The sequence below is a fragment of the Pundamilia nyererei genome, unplaced genomic scaffold (genome assembly GCF_000239375.1).
Source record: "Pundamilia nyererei isolate P.nyererei 1_Seehausen unplaced genomic scaffold, PunNye1.0 scaffold00088, whole genome shotgun sequence".
Taxonomy (NCBI): Eukaryota; Metazoa; Chordata; class Actinopteri; order Cichliformes; family Cichlidae; genus Pundamilia; species Pundamilia nyererei.
This window is the reverse complement of record NW_005187489.1, coordinates 149,157-166,780: the sequence shown is the minus strand read 5'-3', so window position 1 is coordinate 166,780 and position 17,624 is coordinate 149,157. Positions and strand designations below refer to the sequence as shown.

General features: G+C 41.5%; 2 protein-coding genes across 3 annotated transcripts in view; both read left to right on the top strand.

Annotated features, from left to right (window-relative positions):
• Nucleotides 1-5,721, top strand: part of syt14a (synaptotagmin XIVa) — a 53,570-nt gene extending 47,849 nt beyond the window's left edge. For both annotated transcript variants that reach the window (XM_005738928.1, XM_005738927.1), the window contains one exon: nucleotides 1,501-5,721. In XM_005738928.1, the coding sequence (XP_005738985.1) occupies nucleotides 1,501-1,814 (314 nt within the window). In that variant the 3' untranslated portion in view covers nucleotides 1,815-5,721. The remainder of the gene's footprint in view (nucleotides 1-1,500) is intronic.
• A 4,456-nt stretch (nucleotides 5,722-10,177) lies between these two features.
• sertad4 (SERTA domain containing 4) overlaps nucleotides 10,178-17,624 on the top strand; it is an 18,143-nt gene continuing 10,696 nt past the window's right edge. The window contains exon 1 of the mRNA XM_005738926.1: nucleotides 10,178-10,988. The gene's annotated coding sequence lies outside the window, so the exon portion shown is untranslated. The remainder of the gene's footprint in view (nucleotides 10,989-17,624) is intronic.

Here is a 17,624-nt window from a genome sequence, read left to right as displayed (position 1 = left end):
AGCGGTGAAATGAAGTTCCTCCCATGAGTGTTTGGGCTCGCCAGGGGAGTAGCTCAGCCATTCAGAAGGAGCTCAAAGTGGAACCACAACTCCTACAGACTGAGAGACCCAGCTGAGGTACTTCTGGCATTTGAATAGAATACCTCCCAGTGAAGTGTTTCACCATTCTGGGTCTGCCCTGGACACACTGGAGTTGGGAATTTATGGAAAAGCAATACTAAACACATTTTTAAAAATGATTTTCTACAGATATATAATTAACAACAACGTCAGTTCAAGCTTTTCTGAACAAGTTTCTGGCACGATGAAAGAAAAACGCGTGTGCCCATACACAGAAAAGAGTCTGCTTGAGAGAAATAGACCTTAACGGGAAAACTGAAGAAGACCTCTTTGCATAGTGAAAGAAAAATAAATCCAGTGTGAATCTGGGTTACAGTAAGTGTCTATTGCCAAAGTCATAAGGGCAAATGCATGACACCCAAAAAATCTAAATAAAATCTATATTTTTCTTTATTTCCCTCTGAACATGATATAGCTATTGGTCATATTAACACTTTAATGCTGGCAAGAAATGTTTTTAAATGGAAGCAGTAATCACATTTTTAGACATGCATGAAACAAATGGAGTTTCCATGAACTGAGCAGTGGCGTTCAATTCATAAATCATGAAAAACACTCAGTGCAACAACTTAACCTTCTTATTTTTCCCGGTTCTTTTCTGTTACGCAGTTCCTCCATAGATTTTATTCAAGGCTTTTTCGAATGTCTTGTATTTCCCTTATGTTTCTGACACCTCTCACCCAGATTCTCATTTAGTGTCAGCAGACCTGTATATCCTGCACAATATGTGAGTCACATTTTGGACAAAGCATGTCTTGGGACTGCCTCGGGGTCTAAAGTTTTAGCATAAGTCATTATGTCAAATAATAGCAGCTCTTCATGGTAATTTGTGATGAACCACGTAACCAGAATTAATTAATTTTGGCTACATGGTTCGTTTCAGAATGAGCTCCTAATCCTTTCAAACACAAGCAAACGTATGACTAACTTTCTCCAGTCAGTTTTCATCTTCAGCATTATCCCCCATTTCAGATTAGACATCAGTAGTCGCATAGCAACAAGACTGAAGTAACGCTCCCTGCGCTCACAGCTGTGCTTTGTGTTTGATCAGGAGAAAAAACGCATCCTATGTGGTCATGCTCTTATATATCATCCGCTGTGACATTATTACAGAAGTGAATGCTTTGTGGAGAAAATGTGTCATTCTTTGCTGCAGAGGAAACAGCTGCAGCAGGTCGTCATGGCTGATTACTAAGAGGAAAGGTGAAGAAACATAAGGATTTTGCACAAAGGGTCTATTATTTAAGTCTGGTGCCTGAATTATTTTCTTTCCTTTTTTTTACTACTACAAAGCTATTGTAGAATCTCACGGTTTAAAAAAAATATATAAAGATGTATCATTTCCCTTGTAACTCTCTCCTCCACCTGCTTCCTCTCTAGATACATATGTTAAGCTGACCTTACTTAACTCCATGGGCCATGAGATGTCCAAGTGTAAGACCTCCATCTGTCGAGGTCAGCCCAACCCAACCTACAAAGAGACGTTTGTCTTCCAGGTAGCTCTTTTCCAGCTCTCGGACGTCACGCTCATCCTATCCGTCTACAACAAGCGCAGCATGAAGCGCAAGGAGATGATTGGTTGGATTTCGCTGGGCCTCAACAGCTCTGGAGAGGAGGAGCTCACCCACTGGACTCAGATGAAAGAGTCTAAAGGACAGCAGGTTTGCCGCTGGCACAGCTTGCTGGAATCTTAATGGCACAGCAAGATGGCGCGCCGGCATAGCTACACGGCGCCGCCGCCATCTTTGTCTCAGATGGGCAGGAAATGGAAATGTTCAACTGGGAAGCGGGAGTGCGATGCCGTCCAATGAACCAGCGTCAGTGGTGATGAAGAGACGGGAACACAACCACATCTGCACTCAGTTTCTCAGCTCGGCATGGCATAAGCGATTTCATGGCTCTGTTTGACTAAACAGTCATGAATTAGTTTTATGATGAGACATGCTATTTTCCACATACTGCGTGTAATGACCTTTAAGTTTTTGTAGATGGCATCTTTTTGTCTGCTGAGCCGGTTTAGCTGGGGCTAAAGATCATTGAGCAAATTACACCTGGTAGCCATATGTACCCACACCTCCAGCCGCATAAATACAAGTAGGAGTTTCTAAAGAAGGTTTCAATTTTTGTAATTATATTTTTTTAACAAATATTTTCCAGACCACCTCTTAGCAGATCCTTACCTTAAAATTTAGCTAGAGACAACTTCTTACCTGGAAATGTCAAACGAGGCTGGACATTACCATTGTGTCATCCCCATCGACTTCAAAAGCACAAAAAGTTTGGCAGATTTTAAAATGGCAGTTCTACAATGGTGTAAAATAGGGACTGTAAAATAATTAAAAAGGAAAAAAGCTTCTTAACTGCAAAACCCACCTGAAGATTCCTGTACTTCTTTAAAATATTACAAGCAATCTGAAGTGCTTCAGTCAAAGGCAGCTCGACTCCTTTTAGGTTTTTGAAGACATCGTCACCTCTCACCTGAAAGGGTTATTTGCACCTAAAGAAGAAGAGACTGTGAAATACAAATGTTCAGATTTTGGATTCACGCCTCCACTCACGTAAGCATAACTCATGATCTTAGGTGGCGCACTAGACAGCACTCCGAATCAGTCTTTAGAACTGAAAACAATCTTCTGAATGAAAAGTAAAACCTCTTCAGGAACCTAAAGCGAGTGCAGCTGCCTTCAGTTCAAACACTTTAGATTACCATTAGACGACTGAGAACCCATTCAGTCATAGATAGTAAAAAGGTACTCATGGGGGAGGTAAAACTAGTCACCATGGAACTTCCATAAAATCCTAGTTCTTACATTGGGAATGAGGTTCATGTACCTCAAAGTGCAAGCCTTAGCTTGTTTAGGATATAACAAAGAGTGACAATCCAAACAGCAACAGCAAAACATTTAACTCAGTCAGAATGCATTAATGGTAAATCAAAAAAGATAAAGCAATTAGAAGAGATAAGGAGCCATGGATAAGGACCTGTAAACAAAGAAGCAAAAGGCCGGTCTAACAGCAAACAGGAACTTCCAAAGCTAAAAGAAGAGAAGAGACACCAGTGTGTAAGCGCAAAAACCATTTGAGGTTGGTTCCAAATGTGAGTCAGTCCCCATAGACTCCCACTTTAAAATGCCCAATGTAAAGCATTAAAATCATTAAAATGTTTATAGTCTGTTTATGGTCCATCAGCTAAGCCCATTCTCTACTAATTGGAGTCACTGAACTGGATCTCTCCACTGTGTTTATGCTGTTTGGAGCACCTCTAATAGAATTGTCTAACACATAAAAGAGCTTGCTGTGTGGTACAAACCATCCAAGAAATCTCTCACTCCACCCTTTTGTCTACATATCATTAATTCTGGGTCCAAAAACCTAGTATAGCAAAAATACTGAGTCCAAACCAATGAACGCCTTTATGGTGTCCATCTTTTACATAGTCCATAGAACTTCTCCAGATGTCTGATGTGTGAGTCGGAGGTGTGGATACACAGAGCTACCATTACTGGTCATGCTAACTGCACTGACTCTCTTTCTCTTTGGACCAAAAAATGACATTTCACCTCCTACAGTTCACCTTCCCTCTGTCTTCAGGCTTTAGAAGATCTGGACTGTGACCGGAGACTTTGCACTGGCAGGTCTTTTTATCAGATGTGACCAGCTGATTGGTAACGATCATGTCTTAAATCAGAAATTATATTTTAGTGGATGTTTAGAACAGAGAAGGGAGCACTAGAGGAAGAGGACTTTTCATTTTCTTATTTTGTTTGTTCACCTTTTTTCTGACTGCAGCTTTAATCACTATCACATCATTTTAGAAACATGCATGCCACATGCTCCGTCCAGGGTACCCATAAATGGGACAATTATAAAGTGAATATAGGGACTTTTTCAATTATAAATGTCCTTTACCAAAGTTTATTTCATCACGCTGCATTGTAACCTGTGCAGTTTCATTCAGGGTGGTGGGAGGTTATAAGGCAGTCATAAGAAAAACAAAGTCAATTCTAAGGTTTTTATGTATCAGGAAAACATGTTAAAAATAATCTAGGACTTAGCTGGTCTTAAAAGTACATCGCCAGATGAACAGTTTTTAGTACGCCCCTCTGTTACCGACCACATTTATTTTGTCCTGATGAGTAAAACCTTAGAATTGATACTTTCTTTTTCATGGCTGTAGATTGAGTGAGAATTATTACACTTTAATGAATTCCTCTCTGCCGACACTACTGAGTTACAAGCATAGCTTCTCAAGCATCTCAAGCTTAAGTAGAATAAATAAATGTGAAGAATAATAGAAGGTGTCAGACACGCCCTGACATCACTGCCAGGGTTTGTGTCGAGATGACATTCAATAGTGATCATGGAGAAGAAATGAGTGTTTCAGATTGTCGAATATTTATAGAAAACACCAGTTGGAGGACACATTGACTGACTGGGATATGCTACATGTAGGTTAGTTAGATGGTTTTGTGAACATGACTTTTCATTCGAAGGTTACACGCAATGTCACGATTCTTTAAAGAAATTTCCGACACCTTTTTGAATATAAACGGCTCATTAAATCACAGCTACTTTTTACCTTTTTCTAACCTGCTCTGGTGCTATAAGAGAGCTGTGGGTGTCTACACAGAAGCCCTTGCCTTATGGTTTTTAGTCAGTTCATCAACTTCTTAAAGAGTTCAAAACACAGACACACCCTGAGAGCACACAGACCTGCATCCACACTTACAGAAAGCACACACAGTGCAGCACCACTCAGCCTCGCTGGAGGGAATTCAAACTTTTGAGGCGATTTCATTACGGCAGCGAGCACCGACAACCCTGCAGACTGTCTACGGGCTTTTTAGCTGCAGCCGCTTTATCTTTGCGTTTCATATACAGATAAAAAATATATATATATACTCTTTACTGTGCCTGTGGTTGTGGTGAAAGGTAGCTTTGTGCAGTGTTTACCAAGTGTGTGTGTGCGTGTGTGTGTGTTGACTGGAGAAGGTACAGTAAAGGGGGCGTGGGAGGGGGCTGTGATGTAGGTAGAGTTGTTGCATTTTCTTGTTGGGTGTAACCGTTTCTGATTTCAATTACTGGTTATTAGAAGAAAACAAGCCAAGTCCTGATTGTCTGACATATGCTTTATATTAGTAACTGTTTTATCTATTTTTGTATCAGCAGCCGGGAGAAGAAAATGTGTCAAGCCAGTTATTAGTGAATCAAATATTAACCGACTCCGTGAGCAATACTGTTTGAATTGCTACTCTTTATGATTCAGTTTGTTTACGTGGGGGAAGCAACACACGTCTTATAGCTCAGGTCTTATTTACGTTCCCTTTTCTAAAACCAGAGAGGGGTGTGATGGAGACCGGCTGAGTTCATCTCAAAGCAATCCGTCAAGACTTCTCAGCTTTGATGCTTTCTAACAGCTTGAAACAGAAGCACAGCCTTTACAGCACAACAGTGAAACACACAATGCGAAAGACCAAAGCTCATTTGGAAGTGTAGAGATGCACCTGTAATCTGAATCCAAAAGGTTTTTATTTTATGGGATCAGCCTGGAGCCTTTGAGTGAATTTGTATAGTGTGATATTTGATTACCTGTGGGGGGGAGAAAAGGGGGGGGTGGGGGGTGGAATTCAACAGAAGACGTGCAGGGATATATTAAAGTGGGATCACAGGCCCCATAGTTAATAATATTACAATATTATTATCAGTAAAGTAACAGATGAAAAATATTAACACTGCTGGGAAAAAAATCCTCTTCTCTGAAAATATAATTATGCTGGAGAGAATTAGTACCTGAAAACCAACTGGAAATGTTATCCGTAACACTTGATCCATGATTCATGTTCCCTCCAAATACGGAAGCAAAAGAAGGCCAAAACATTTGACTTCTAGATACTGTTACGTTTATAGATTTGAAAAAATGAAAATGCTTTCACGTTGTAATACTTCAGAAATGTTGTTAAAGTGTTTTTAGAGTTTGCAAAAACCAGAAAGCAATACTATCACAAAAGGAACAACATCATACAATCTGGACTGCCTTTAGCTCTGATGACAGCATTCGACGTGGGATCATTTTGATAAATTTATCCAGCATTTTTTTCCATCTAGAACTGCATTCATTTCTCACTATTATCTTGTTTGACAATGGGAGAGGCAGAAATCCCAAATATTCTCAGTGGCCTTAAGATCTGGACTCTGGCCATGGTCGTCTTTGAATATGCCCGTGACATCAGGGGAGAAAAACATCCATTGATGGAAAAACCTGGTCATTCACTATGTTAAAGCTGCGAGTATATCAGCATATATATGTACCAGTATATTCAGGAAGTCAGCTAACCTCATTTTTTTAAAACGTACAATTTGCTGAACCTAAGGCTTGCCCAGCAGGTACGAGGCATGATGGGCGCATGACTTCATCACCCCTCGTTAGTTAGCCATAAGTCTAGAGCAAGGTAAATCTGGACCACATGACCTTTTACCATTGCCCCAGAGTCCAGTCCTTATGATCCCAGCAACGTGCAGCCCATTTTTCTGATTAGCCACACAGATAAGTGGTTTTCTTAAGACTACACAGCTGTGTAGTTCTCTTAATTTCATATCTATGATGACTGTGGTCGAATCTGATTTCACCAAGTTTTTAAGTGATTGTGATCATGATCAGTCAAGTTTTTTTTTCTTTCCAGATTTCAATAATGTGTTGTACATTTCTTAACCCGGCTTTAGTACTTTCAGCTTCTCCAAAGTTGTTTTCCTTGCTTGTTGGAGGGCAATAATTTGACTCTTCTGCAATAGAGCAGTGCATTTTGGGGGTTTTTTTAGGAAAGAGAATCTACTAATTTCATCAACTGAAACAAACATTTTTGTCCTCAAGCAGCTGCTCAAGGACCCGAGGGCCAACTACTTCATCTGCTGCCAGCATGTGAGACCATGAAGTGCTTTAGAAACAAGTGAAAATACTTGAAAGTCATTTTAAAATGCAGAATTTAAAGTTTTAGGTTAGTTCAGGGTCGTTTGAAGAAGTTAAGATGTACAACAGCAAACTTTTGACATATGAATTTTCTGTTTAATGTGGTCTGTTTACAAAAACAGAAGTAAAATTTCCAATCAGGAAATTAAAAACAGATCTCTGTACATTTAAATTCAGTGCAGTGTACACATTTAAACTCTGCTGGTCTTCTTTTGCTTCCGTACCAAACGACAGAAACCTGTTTAACATCCGTTTGACGAGCTCTGAATGTGTTAATCTTTCACAGGCTGTGTTCCACTAATTACGTGTTCAGACTTGTACGTTTGCTGCATCGTTTCTTACGCTTTCGTTTAATTTACAAGATTTTAAGAATTTTCTGGTTTTTAAGGCTGGTTTTAATTTGTGATTTTATTTTATTTTTTTAGAAACTACCTATGCCACAGAGGCATCGGTGCCTTACTGTTTTTCACTCAGCAACCTTGTGTTACAGTGTCTTAACGTACCTGTAAATGTATTTTTCTCCTGTACTTTGGACTGACTTTGATTTGTAAACTGTCTTATTAATTGACTTCTGATAGAGAATTTCTATGTGATGATATTGTTTAAAAAAGAAAAAAAAAACAAAGAAACATCATCATGTAAGAGGGTTTTTTTTTATTGAATTGTGTGTTGCATTTGAATCAATGTCCTAAAATTTGCCTTAAATTGCATTTCCACAAAATAACCAACAGGTGGAGCAACCATTGCATCCTGTTTCTTTCTTTTTTCTTTTTTTTTGTCAATGTTTGAACTTCACTTACTTTATAAACTTTTAACTCTCCTCCGTTAAATGTAAACCACCAAAATTTGCATGAATTCAAAATAAGCGTGGCGGTGTTGTTTCTCGAAATCAGACTGCCTGCAGCTCATGCGGAGAGGGGCTCACTTGTACAGTGGCATCTTTTGATGAACGTTTCTGCCCCACAGGCAAAGATATCATAGCTACACCCGAGTGTACATCTAAATACCTCTCTGTTGCAGAAATCCTAAAAATGGCACAGAAATGGAACGTTAAAAAAACCAAACACATCTTTAGGTGGATATCTGTTACTCTACACCTAAATATGTTTGCACTTGTTGTACAAGAGTGTAATTAATTCCAGCTTCATTTTTATTGCACAGATAGACAACTTTAAAGCTGTCAGCCCTCCCCCCCCTCTTGTCGGGGACTTTGCTGTGGTGAAGTGACACCTTTGCTTTGTGTGATCCTGACACCCAGCAGTAGTTTGAGCTAAATATGAAAAGAAGGTAAAGAGAGAGAAAACAAGATCAGAGATACAAGGTTTTCACAATTAACTGTGTTCCCCGACACGTTCCACAGCTGAACGCAGAACAAAGCGCTCTCAGGGAGAAACACTGGAAAATAAGATTCAGTGGCTGCTGTGGAATCAAAGGGGAAATGCATAACAGATGAGAGGGGTTTGCTCCCTCCCCTCTCTTTGTCGGTCACATCCCTGCAGAGCAGATCTTCCAACACACAACCTGTCTGAAAAAAAAAAACTGTTAGAATCCTTCAGGTGCTGTCGGAAATTATATTATTACAGCCTGAGGGCACGTGGACGTTTGAGAAAGTAAATGAAGTCAATGGTGTAGCCAATAAAAACAATAAGCAACTGCCAGGATGGCTGAGCAATAAGTAGTCCTGCAAAACAAACAAAAGAGGCATTAATTTACTGACATTAGTTAAACTTAACTGAAGCTGAAGGAGATTTTAGTAAGTAGAAGAGAAAGTAGTTCTTCAGGCAGATATGAACGAAAGCATCCAAACTTACAAAAAGGCACGCACACTGCTGCAGCACTTGGCTTCATTAACTATAATCCAAACACTGAGGTGATTTCATTTCTCCAGCGAGCATCAACAGCCCTACAGAGTGTCTGCAGAATACCAACATTTGATGGCTCCAGGCAAAAGCCGAAGTACACGCTTTTTAGAGACCAGGGGATTATGTAAAGTGGTTAATAAAGAAAATATTAAGTAGATTAAGCAATACCCATTGTCTGCAACTTGGATTCAAATTATTCTCAACTACTGATTAACAGGTTTAAATTTGAGCCTGAGGGATGCTGGATTATTGGGGCCAAGGTGGATGTTTATGCTACATACAATATACTTATAAGGAAACTAGTCTCTAACTTGCACAATAATTAGCTAATATCTTCTTCTACCTTATCCTCTGAAAAACAAAAGCCATGCAAAAAAAAATACATATATATATTTTTTAAATTCACAATATTTTTCAATGACGTATTTGTTTATTGAAGGAACTAAGAAAAGGAACTTGGGACACCGGCATCCTTGGACAGTATTTGTACTTTATTACAACATGTTACAGAATTTTACCCATGTGTCTGTCTTACACTGGTCAGATTATCCAATGAGCATTCTGGGCACAGAAAGCAGCACGTGAAATCTATTTTTATTACCAAAAGTATTTGCATAGTTATATTTTCGTGTCATCCCATATACTGATGGAGTAAAAGGACTGAGACGAGGACTAAACAGCAACAGTAGCTACACATAATCCTGATGAAAAACAATAAAAAAAAGCACAAGCTGTTTCATTTTCCACTTAATAACAGATACTTTATAGTTTTGGTTCTGCCTTTACAACGGTCTTAATTCTTCATAGCATGGATTCAACAAAGTTCTGGAAACGTTCCTCTCAGACTTTGGTCCATGTTCCCACGATTGCATCACAAAGCTGCAGCTGTGCTTCTGCTGTGTTCTGTGCTGGCAGGTGACACCTAATGTGCTCTTCTGCAGCTCTAGTGCAGCCGCTTCAATGTTTTAGGATGTGTTATGTGTTCAGAGATGCTCTTCTGCATAACTTTGTTGTAACTTGTGGTTATCTGAGTTGCTGTTGCCTTCCTAGCAGCTCAAAGCAATCTGGCCATTTTCCTGTAACCTTTGGTATCTTCCAGAGAACTGCTGCTGACTGGATGTTTTCTCTTTCTCTGGCCGTTTTCTGAAAACCTTAGAGATGACCGTGTTGGGAATTACAGTAGATCAGCAGTTTCTGAAACACTCAGACCAGCCCATCTGGCACAAACAACCACGCCACCTTCAAACTCACTTAAATTACCTTTCTTCCTCATTCTGATGGTGGCTTTGAACTTCGGCAGGTCGTCTCGACCACGTGGACATGACATTGGAATTGGCTGACTTTTAATTTGTACCCAGGGATCCCCCACATAACAACCTATCACGTGTTAATAAAAACGCTCTTCTGCGGGTGCTTTTTGCAAAAATAATATAAAATTAATCGACATACAATAACGCGGGCGCGATAAGTCACTCAGAACGGGAGAGTGGGGGAAGTTCCGAGCAGGCCGTGAACTCCTCAGCAGTACTGGTCGGGATGGAGCTGCGGCGCTGCTGCTGTTGTTTTCTCTCCGCCGCACGTTCATATTAACTGTCAACCGACGGGAGCAGCTCGGGACCCTCTGCGCGGAGAAGCACCGTGAATGGACTACCACAGACAGCGCTGGGGCTCGCCTTTATCCCTCCGCCGAAGAGAAGACAAGAAAACATCAAATAAAACAGCTGCAGCATCTGTCAACCTTTGCAGTCTAGAAAAACGCGCGGGTGCAGTAAGAAAAACGGCGCGCGCTCACTGATTAGTATGTAGACAAGTCGCTAATTAACTGGTAATTACACAAGTAGTATTTAAACCCGCCTGTGCGCCTCGCGTGTCTGCCAGGAGTCTAAAATTAGACCGAGGCAGAGCCGCCGGAGGACGCGGTAGTATTTATTTAGTAGTTGGTTGTTGTTGTTTTTTCGTTTTTCATTAACGCACCTTGGATTCCTGCCGTTACCACAAAGCAAGTGTGGAGCCGAGGACGAGGTCCAAACAATTCAAGTCAGGTAAGATCATATCTGCTCGCTCTAATGTGTGAACGTGCTCAGGGCTGGAAAGTAAAAGTAGGCTATTAAAATGAAGTAGTAAATGGTCTCGGTTCGTTTTTGAATCACTGCGCGGTCCTTGTTTTCAGTCTGCTTGTTAAACAGTAGCTTATGATTTTGTTTTAATGTGCTACATGTTAAGTTGTGAATGGAAAATGTTTATTGAAACTGTTTTTGTGCGTCCTCCTGATTTTACCGACCTGAGTAAACTGTTGGATAAACCTGATTTAGATCTTGCTACCTGCGGGACTAATGAGAATCGGGGCGCTCAATAGCTCACTGGTTTGACGTGACAGACACCGAGGTCCTACACATTACGCAGGCTGACATAACCAGCCACCCTCCTGGCACCCATCCAGCCTCACTTCATTATTTTTGTGGCGACTGCTCTTGGCTGCAAATCCTGAAGTGGCGGTTGCCTGTATTACTGCTGCCTTCTGAAAGGACAGGCTTTTAGGCGATTTAGCTCAATCCTGATCTTCTGTTGTCTCCTTGATGTCATTTCTGTGCTTTCTCGGGCTTAGAGTCACAAGCATCCACTGCTCCCAGGGTGGACTATTAACACCCTGTTAGCCCCAGATGGGATTAAAAAATTCCAGCCTGGCATGCGTAATGGAGTGAAGGCAATAAATAAACATCATCTCCCTCCGCCTTTCTGTATCTGCTGTTTTGGTGAAATAAAGGCTTCGAGTGCAGCCGGCTGGTAATAGTGTTGGATGCGCTTCACCTCCTCTCGCTGCCAACAACATCCGGAGTCACTTGCCAGGAATTCCACCTTTGCTATTTGTTTCCCTTGGAGGCGGGTGAAAAGTGCTATGTGGAATATAGTGAAGCACGCAACAGGGAGAAACATCCAGGTCAGACAGTACAGACGAGAGGCGCTGTAACAAGAGGAAGCGTCGGGGCTTCTGCAGCACGGTGGACGGCTTCTTGGCATCCAGCTCGGGCAAGTCCGATGCCAGATCCCTTCTCTTTGCCGCCTGCCAGAGCCCCTCCACCCCACCGTCTTTATCAAAAGCCTCACTGTGATTTCCCCCTTTCAGTTCTGTTGCTGAGCTATCAATCATATCTCGCTCTCAGCAGACTCTTCTGCTCATTAAGGATGTGAACCTGTAGGTAGCCTGCAGCCCCCCCAGCTATTCATCTCCCTCAGTGGGGCGCAGAGACTCACATCTGGAGCAGCATTGCAAAACATGGCTCTTAGCAGACATGTAGTGTACGCTTAAGGAGATTCAGCGCACTGGTGCCAAGCATAAAATTAACAAGTGTGCGGCTCATACACAAACCTGCACTGGTATGTAATTAGGCAGAAAAGCAGAAAAAGGATAGATGTAGTGGATTATAGAGACTCCACTGCAAAGGAAAGTCTGGAAAAATAATGCTGAAGGGACGTCAGTGGTGATGATAGCTGGCTGGCTTCACATCATCCCCTTTGTCCCTCTCTTTCCCTGCTCTGTTTTGTGTAAAAGGTCTCAGCCAAGACAAGTTGAGCTGCTTTAGTGAGTGTTTTTGTGTGTGTGTCAGGACCGCAGGGTGTAGCCCCAGACTTTTTTTTTTTCCTCCCCCCCCTCAGGCACAGCTTTCCCATCATGAATGCTCCTTTGTGCTCCAGAATGACACACAAGGACGGAGAGCAACTTCAGAGGAAAGGATAACGCAAGTTTGTTTCTGCACAATTAAGTGTAAAAATAGAGGAAGGTGTGACACGGCTCTCGCTTATAGCAAGGAGCTCACGGGCAGTATTTACAGCTCGAGATCCTGCGGCTCAAGAGGAATTTTCTCAAAGGTTTCTTTCAGTGCTTTAGTGTGGGTGTCTGGGGTGAATTTAGACCTGACAGAATTAATGCAACATGTACAAACACTGCTTCAAAATGCCTCACATTCCAGAAAGGAAAAGTAGTTAATCACTTATCATAACTGCTAACACATGTGCAGTCTTGGAGGATTTCACTCCCATTTTTTTATTAGCTTAAAAAAAAAATCACCTTTGGTTTCATGCACAGGTTCAGAAGGAAGAAGCAAAGTGGATTTGTTATACTGTCATCTGACAATGTGGTGGCTTTTTCTTCTTTTGTTTTTTGTACACAAACACACACGATGCCCTTGCTTGTCTTTAATGTGCGGCATGTCCACCTCTGGGAGCATCGGCAGTGACGTACTCACACACAACCCCGGCCTGTGAACCCTCACAGCCACAACAAGCCGTCCCCAGATAGTCCATAATGCAGCTTCCCTGTCACAACACATGTGTCACCGCTCAGCAAGAAGAGCGCCCGGTGAAAACCTCGAGGGCCCTGAACCCAGCTTAGTCACGCCACCGCGGCCAAGACGGCCCCTCTGATAGCTCCTGACAGGCTGCACGCTGGCACAAGCACAATCAAAGATGCAACGCAAAAAGGAGAAAAAAGCAAAGAAAGAAAATACTAGCGTAAGAGCAGAGGAGGCAGTTACTTGGGGAGCTGCAGTTTTTGACCTTGAAACAAACACCAGACAGAAATCATTTTTGCTTTCTGTAGCTGCTCGATAGAAAACGTAAATCTGGACCAAATAAAAGCATAACTCCACTGCCTTAGAGTCTGCACAGCTCCAGCTCAGATGGTGGGAATTTTGCCTCGTGCTGTATTTCAATTTTAATTGGGACATTCAGAGTAGCTGGACTTATTTGTGATTTTTTTTTTGTATTGCCAGATGTGTACCACTGGTGAAATTCTGGTCATAAATCAGTGTTTATTTGGGGGGGGTTCAGCTTGGTTTTGGCATTTATTAGCACACAGGAGTCCTTTTTGTAACCATAACTGACCATTTTAAAGTCGTCATTGCATTACTAATGAACATAACACCAAAAAACAGGAAAAAGCATCCAGTATCTGCCCACGTCTGTCGACAAGGCCAGCGATACGAGCCCTGTTGACATGTGTCTCGGGGCTTTTTTAAATCTCTGAAAAAAACCTGTTGATTGACTTTTTGTTCACACCTCTGCAGCGTTTCTCTCTGATTTAGTCAGCATGGCTACTGCTTCTGTTTGACTGTGGTCCACTTCACTAGCAGGGGGCTAATTGCTTTCCATTTGAGTGTCTCAGTTTTGATTCATGGCTCACAGCGCCTTGTTGTTGCTATTCTGAAGGAGATCTTGATGTCATGAAAGCTATTATCTACTCTCTATCTGTTCCCTCTCACTGCTTCACCCTCTGATGCCAGCACTCGCGCACACTATCCGCCCCCACTTCAACAGGCGCGTTGATGGGTCGTAGCTTCTCCATATTGAGAAGAAGTGGGCTGCGTGTTAGCTTACAGTTCTCAGTTAAAGTATGCTGATCACCCTCAGTTCATCCTCTCTCATAGAGTTTATTAGTCATCCTGCCACTCTCTGCCAGCTGGTATTAACCTGCAGCACTTATTTTTTATGCAAAGTGTGTCAGCATCTAAATCTCTGTTTATATTTTACGTATTTTTATTAAATAACATTTGTTTTTTAATGCATCGTGTATACTAATGATAGTGTTAAAAAGAAACAAAATGCTAATAATAATAAAAAACACATTGTGGGTATTTTATTATACTAAAGCAGGGATTTTATTCTGTTTCAATTGATTGATTAATAAGTTTTACTTTAAACTTTTCAGAATTTCCAAATAACCACAATTAGTCCAATATTTCCTGATTTTATGAACTCCTCACAGATGGGATTATACTGGTTTTATTCATCCATTTTCTTCCTCTTATCCAGTTCAGGGTTGCTGAATTGGATAACTGGGGGATGATAAACAGGATACACCCTGGATGGGTCACCAGTCTGGGATGAAGCTGGAAGCATGTTGGCTTTAAACTGGATAAAAAAGCACGCCAAAGGAGCTAATTAAAACAATCAGACGGTCACCACATTATAGCTGCTAGCTAAGACTTGCACACTGTTATTTATTCCTCAATGGTTAACAGTGACCATACACTGTGAGGTGTTCACAGCACTATGTTCCTTTGTCCTGCATAATGAGAAATTCATTGTATACAGTTTTCCAGCTGCTTCTTCATGCCAACGGGAGCCAGCTGAGGTGATGTGGGCATTGGGTCAGGGTGCCTCATGGGTGACTCCGTTTGAAGGTTTTCCATGAATAGCCGACTGGAGACTTTATTATTTATCTGGCCTCGGAACGCTTCAGAATCACCTGGGAGGAAGTGGAAAGTTTTGCTGGGGAGAAGGATGCCTCCAATATCCTGCTAGCCTGCGTCCAAAATGACCTGGCGTTGGATAAGTGGAAAATGATCGCTGACACAAATGCAACTCCAAGTTCTTTTAGTGGTCAATTATTTAGTGAGTTGAATTTTGAGGCAGACACGCTACTAAATTAACATTTTTAACATTACAACGACAAAACAAGTCAACCCCAAAGCGATAGAAAGCCAGGATTTGTTGCATTCTTTTGTGTGTTTCTTGTATTAATCTGAGGAGCTCGTCGCTTCACATATATTTGAGTTTATTCTCTATTTTTTTGTCTCGCTGTATCATTTTATGTACAGTTTGTTTCCGTTGCTCTTTGTCACATTTTCTGATTCACCAACTCTCAGCTTCGCACTTTGAAGGTGCTATTTTAACTCTGTGTTACACAAACAGGTGGGTGGAAATGCAGTTAATGAAGCGCAGAATCAGTGCAAGCAGCTGCATCCTTTTGGAATGACATTTATTGACTGTGTAAGCTCTCGTTAGTACACATTTCTGTATCCATATTGTAGATGATGCTGTTTAAAGTTTTGAGTTGCCGAAAGGGTTTCTGGCTGCTTTTGTGCCACATTTAATTGTACTTTATTTGCATTTGCAGTCAGATGCACATTTCTAGAAGCTTTCAGTATTTGAAAGCCTCTGTAGTGAAAGCGAGACTGAGGATAGAAAAGACCACGTGTTGTATTGATGCATCTGGCCAGGTATCTCTAGACACAACAGGTACTCCACATGTGACAGGTTTCAGTGCCGCTGTCCCCGTCACATCACATCAGCATTCAGTGTCTGTGTGTGAGCAGAGGCAGCAGGCATCACACTATAAAGAAAAGCAAGGGAGCAGCGAAGGCAGTGCCGACACTCAACTTTTTCCTCTTCCTGCGAGATCCAAAGTGCCTGCCGTGAGATCACAGAGCTCTGAGGAAGCCTGCTGTTGAAACTCCCGTCAACGCAACCACAGGCAGCTCTTTCAGGGCTACACCCACTTATCTTCCCACTGTGGAGATGTGTCGCTTAGATTTGGTCCACCACACAAACTGCCAGCACACGCACGCACCTGCCTGTATCTGTGCAGGAGCAAGTACTGACACACACAAAGGCTGACAGTGACAGGAGCTGACGCTGTTGACAGTGAATTTTTAAAAGCCTTTTTTTTTTTTTGCTTCATGCATATGCATAAGGTCAATATCAGTGTGCTTCTCAGGGCTTTATATCTTCCAGACGGTGTCCCACAGCAAGCCTGGGTGTGCTATTATTACTGCAGAGGTACAAAAAGCAATTAATACAATTTAAATGTATGATATTAGTCCCAACCAACATGGTGCCATACCAGCTGTAAAGGCACCTGGAAATGAAATATGAGAGAGAGTTTATCAGACCGTCAGCTCTTCTGAAGTAGACAAAGTGTTTTTAAAAGCAAAAAGAAATGTCGGTGTCGTGCTCAAAAGGGCCCTCATCTGTCGAGAACTGACGTCAGGTTTTTTAGGCAGATGCGTGTTGAAATTTTGGTTTGCCCTTTTTCTGTGCTTTGGGGCCAGAGAGTTTGATACCCACTGCTTTATAATGCATTGTATTAAATGCATTTCACCTCACCTTACTGGCATTCAGTGCCATCAAAGGAGCCCTTCAGTGACCGAGCACCTCAGGAAATACAGAACTCGTTCATTTTTGGACTTTCTTATAGAAACTTTGATATATCCCAATTTGTATTTTAAACTTGAATAATAACAATTTGGTGTTACAGATTTTTCATCTTTTGGACAATAATTAAAATTAAAAAGGAATTAATTTACTCATTAAAAGAGAAGAAACTGCAGTTACATTGATGTTTCCACATTTTACATTATTGCTCATATATCTCTGTGTCAAAGGTCATTTTTTTACCCAGAAGCACCTAATCATGACCCCAGTGTTCACACTTATAATATTACCTACTTATCTAGAGCTACATAACATCTGCAGCAGGTTATTTATTTATTTATTTTATTAAGATTTGAGGACTGCAAACATACCGTAGTTGCTCCTTGTCAGAATTTGTGCTCTTGTTGCTCTGGCTGTGCATTTGTTGCAATGGAATATGGCAGAACAAAATCTTGCCGACACACTTGTGTCCTCTGCGCAATTCCCTGTTGCACAATTTATCTGCTTGATTCTGCGTGGTTGTTACGTCGTGACACATCGCATGTTTGTGTGCGATGCTCTCAGGCCGTCCGGGATCTATTTTGATGCGAAAACCACAGACATCTTTTCCCTGCTATCTGCTCCCCTAAGGCTTGAAGTAAAAACCTGGCCAAAGAAACAGGGAGTAAACACTTAGCACACACACACACACACACACACACACACACACACACACACACACACACACACACACACACACACACACA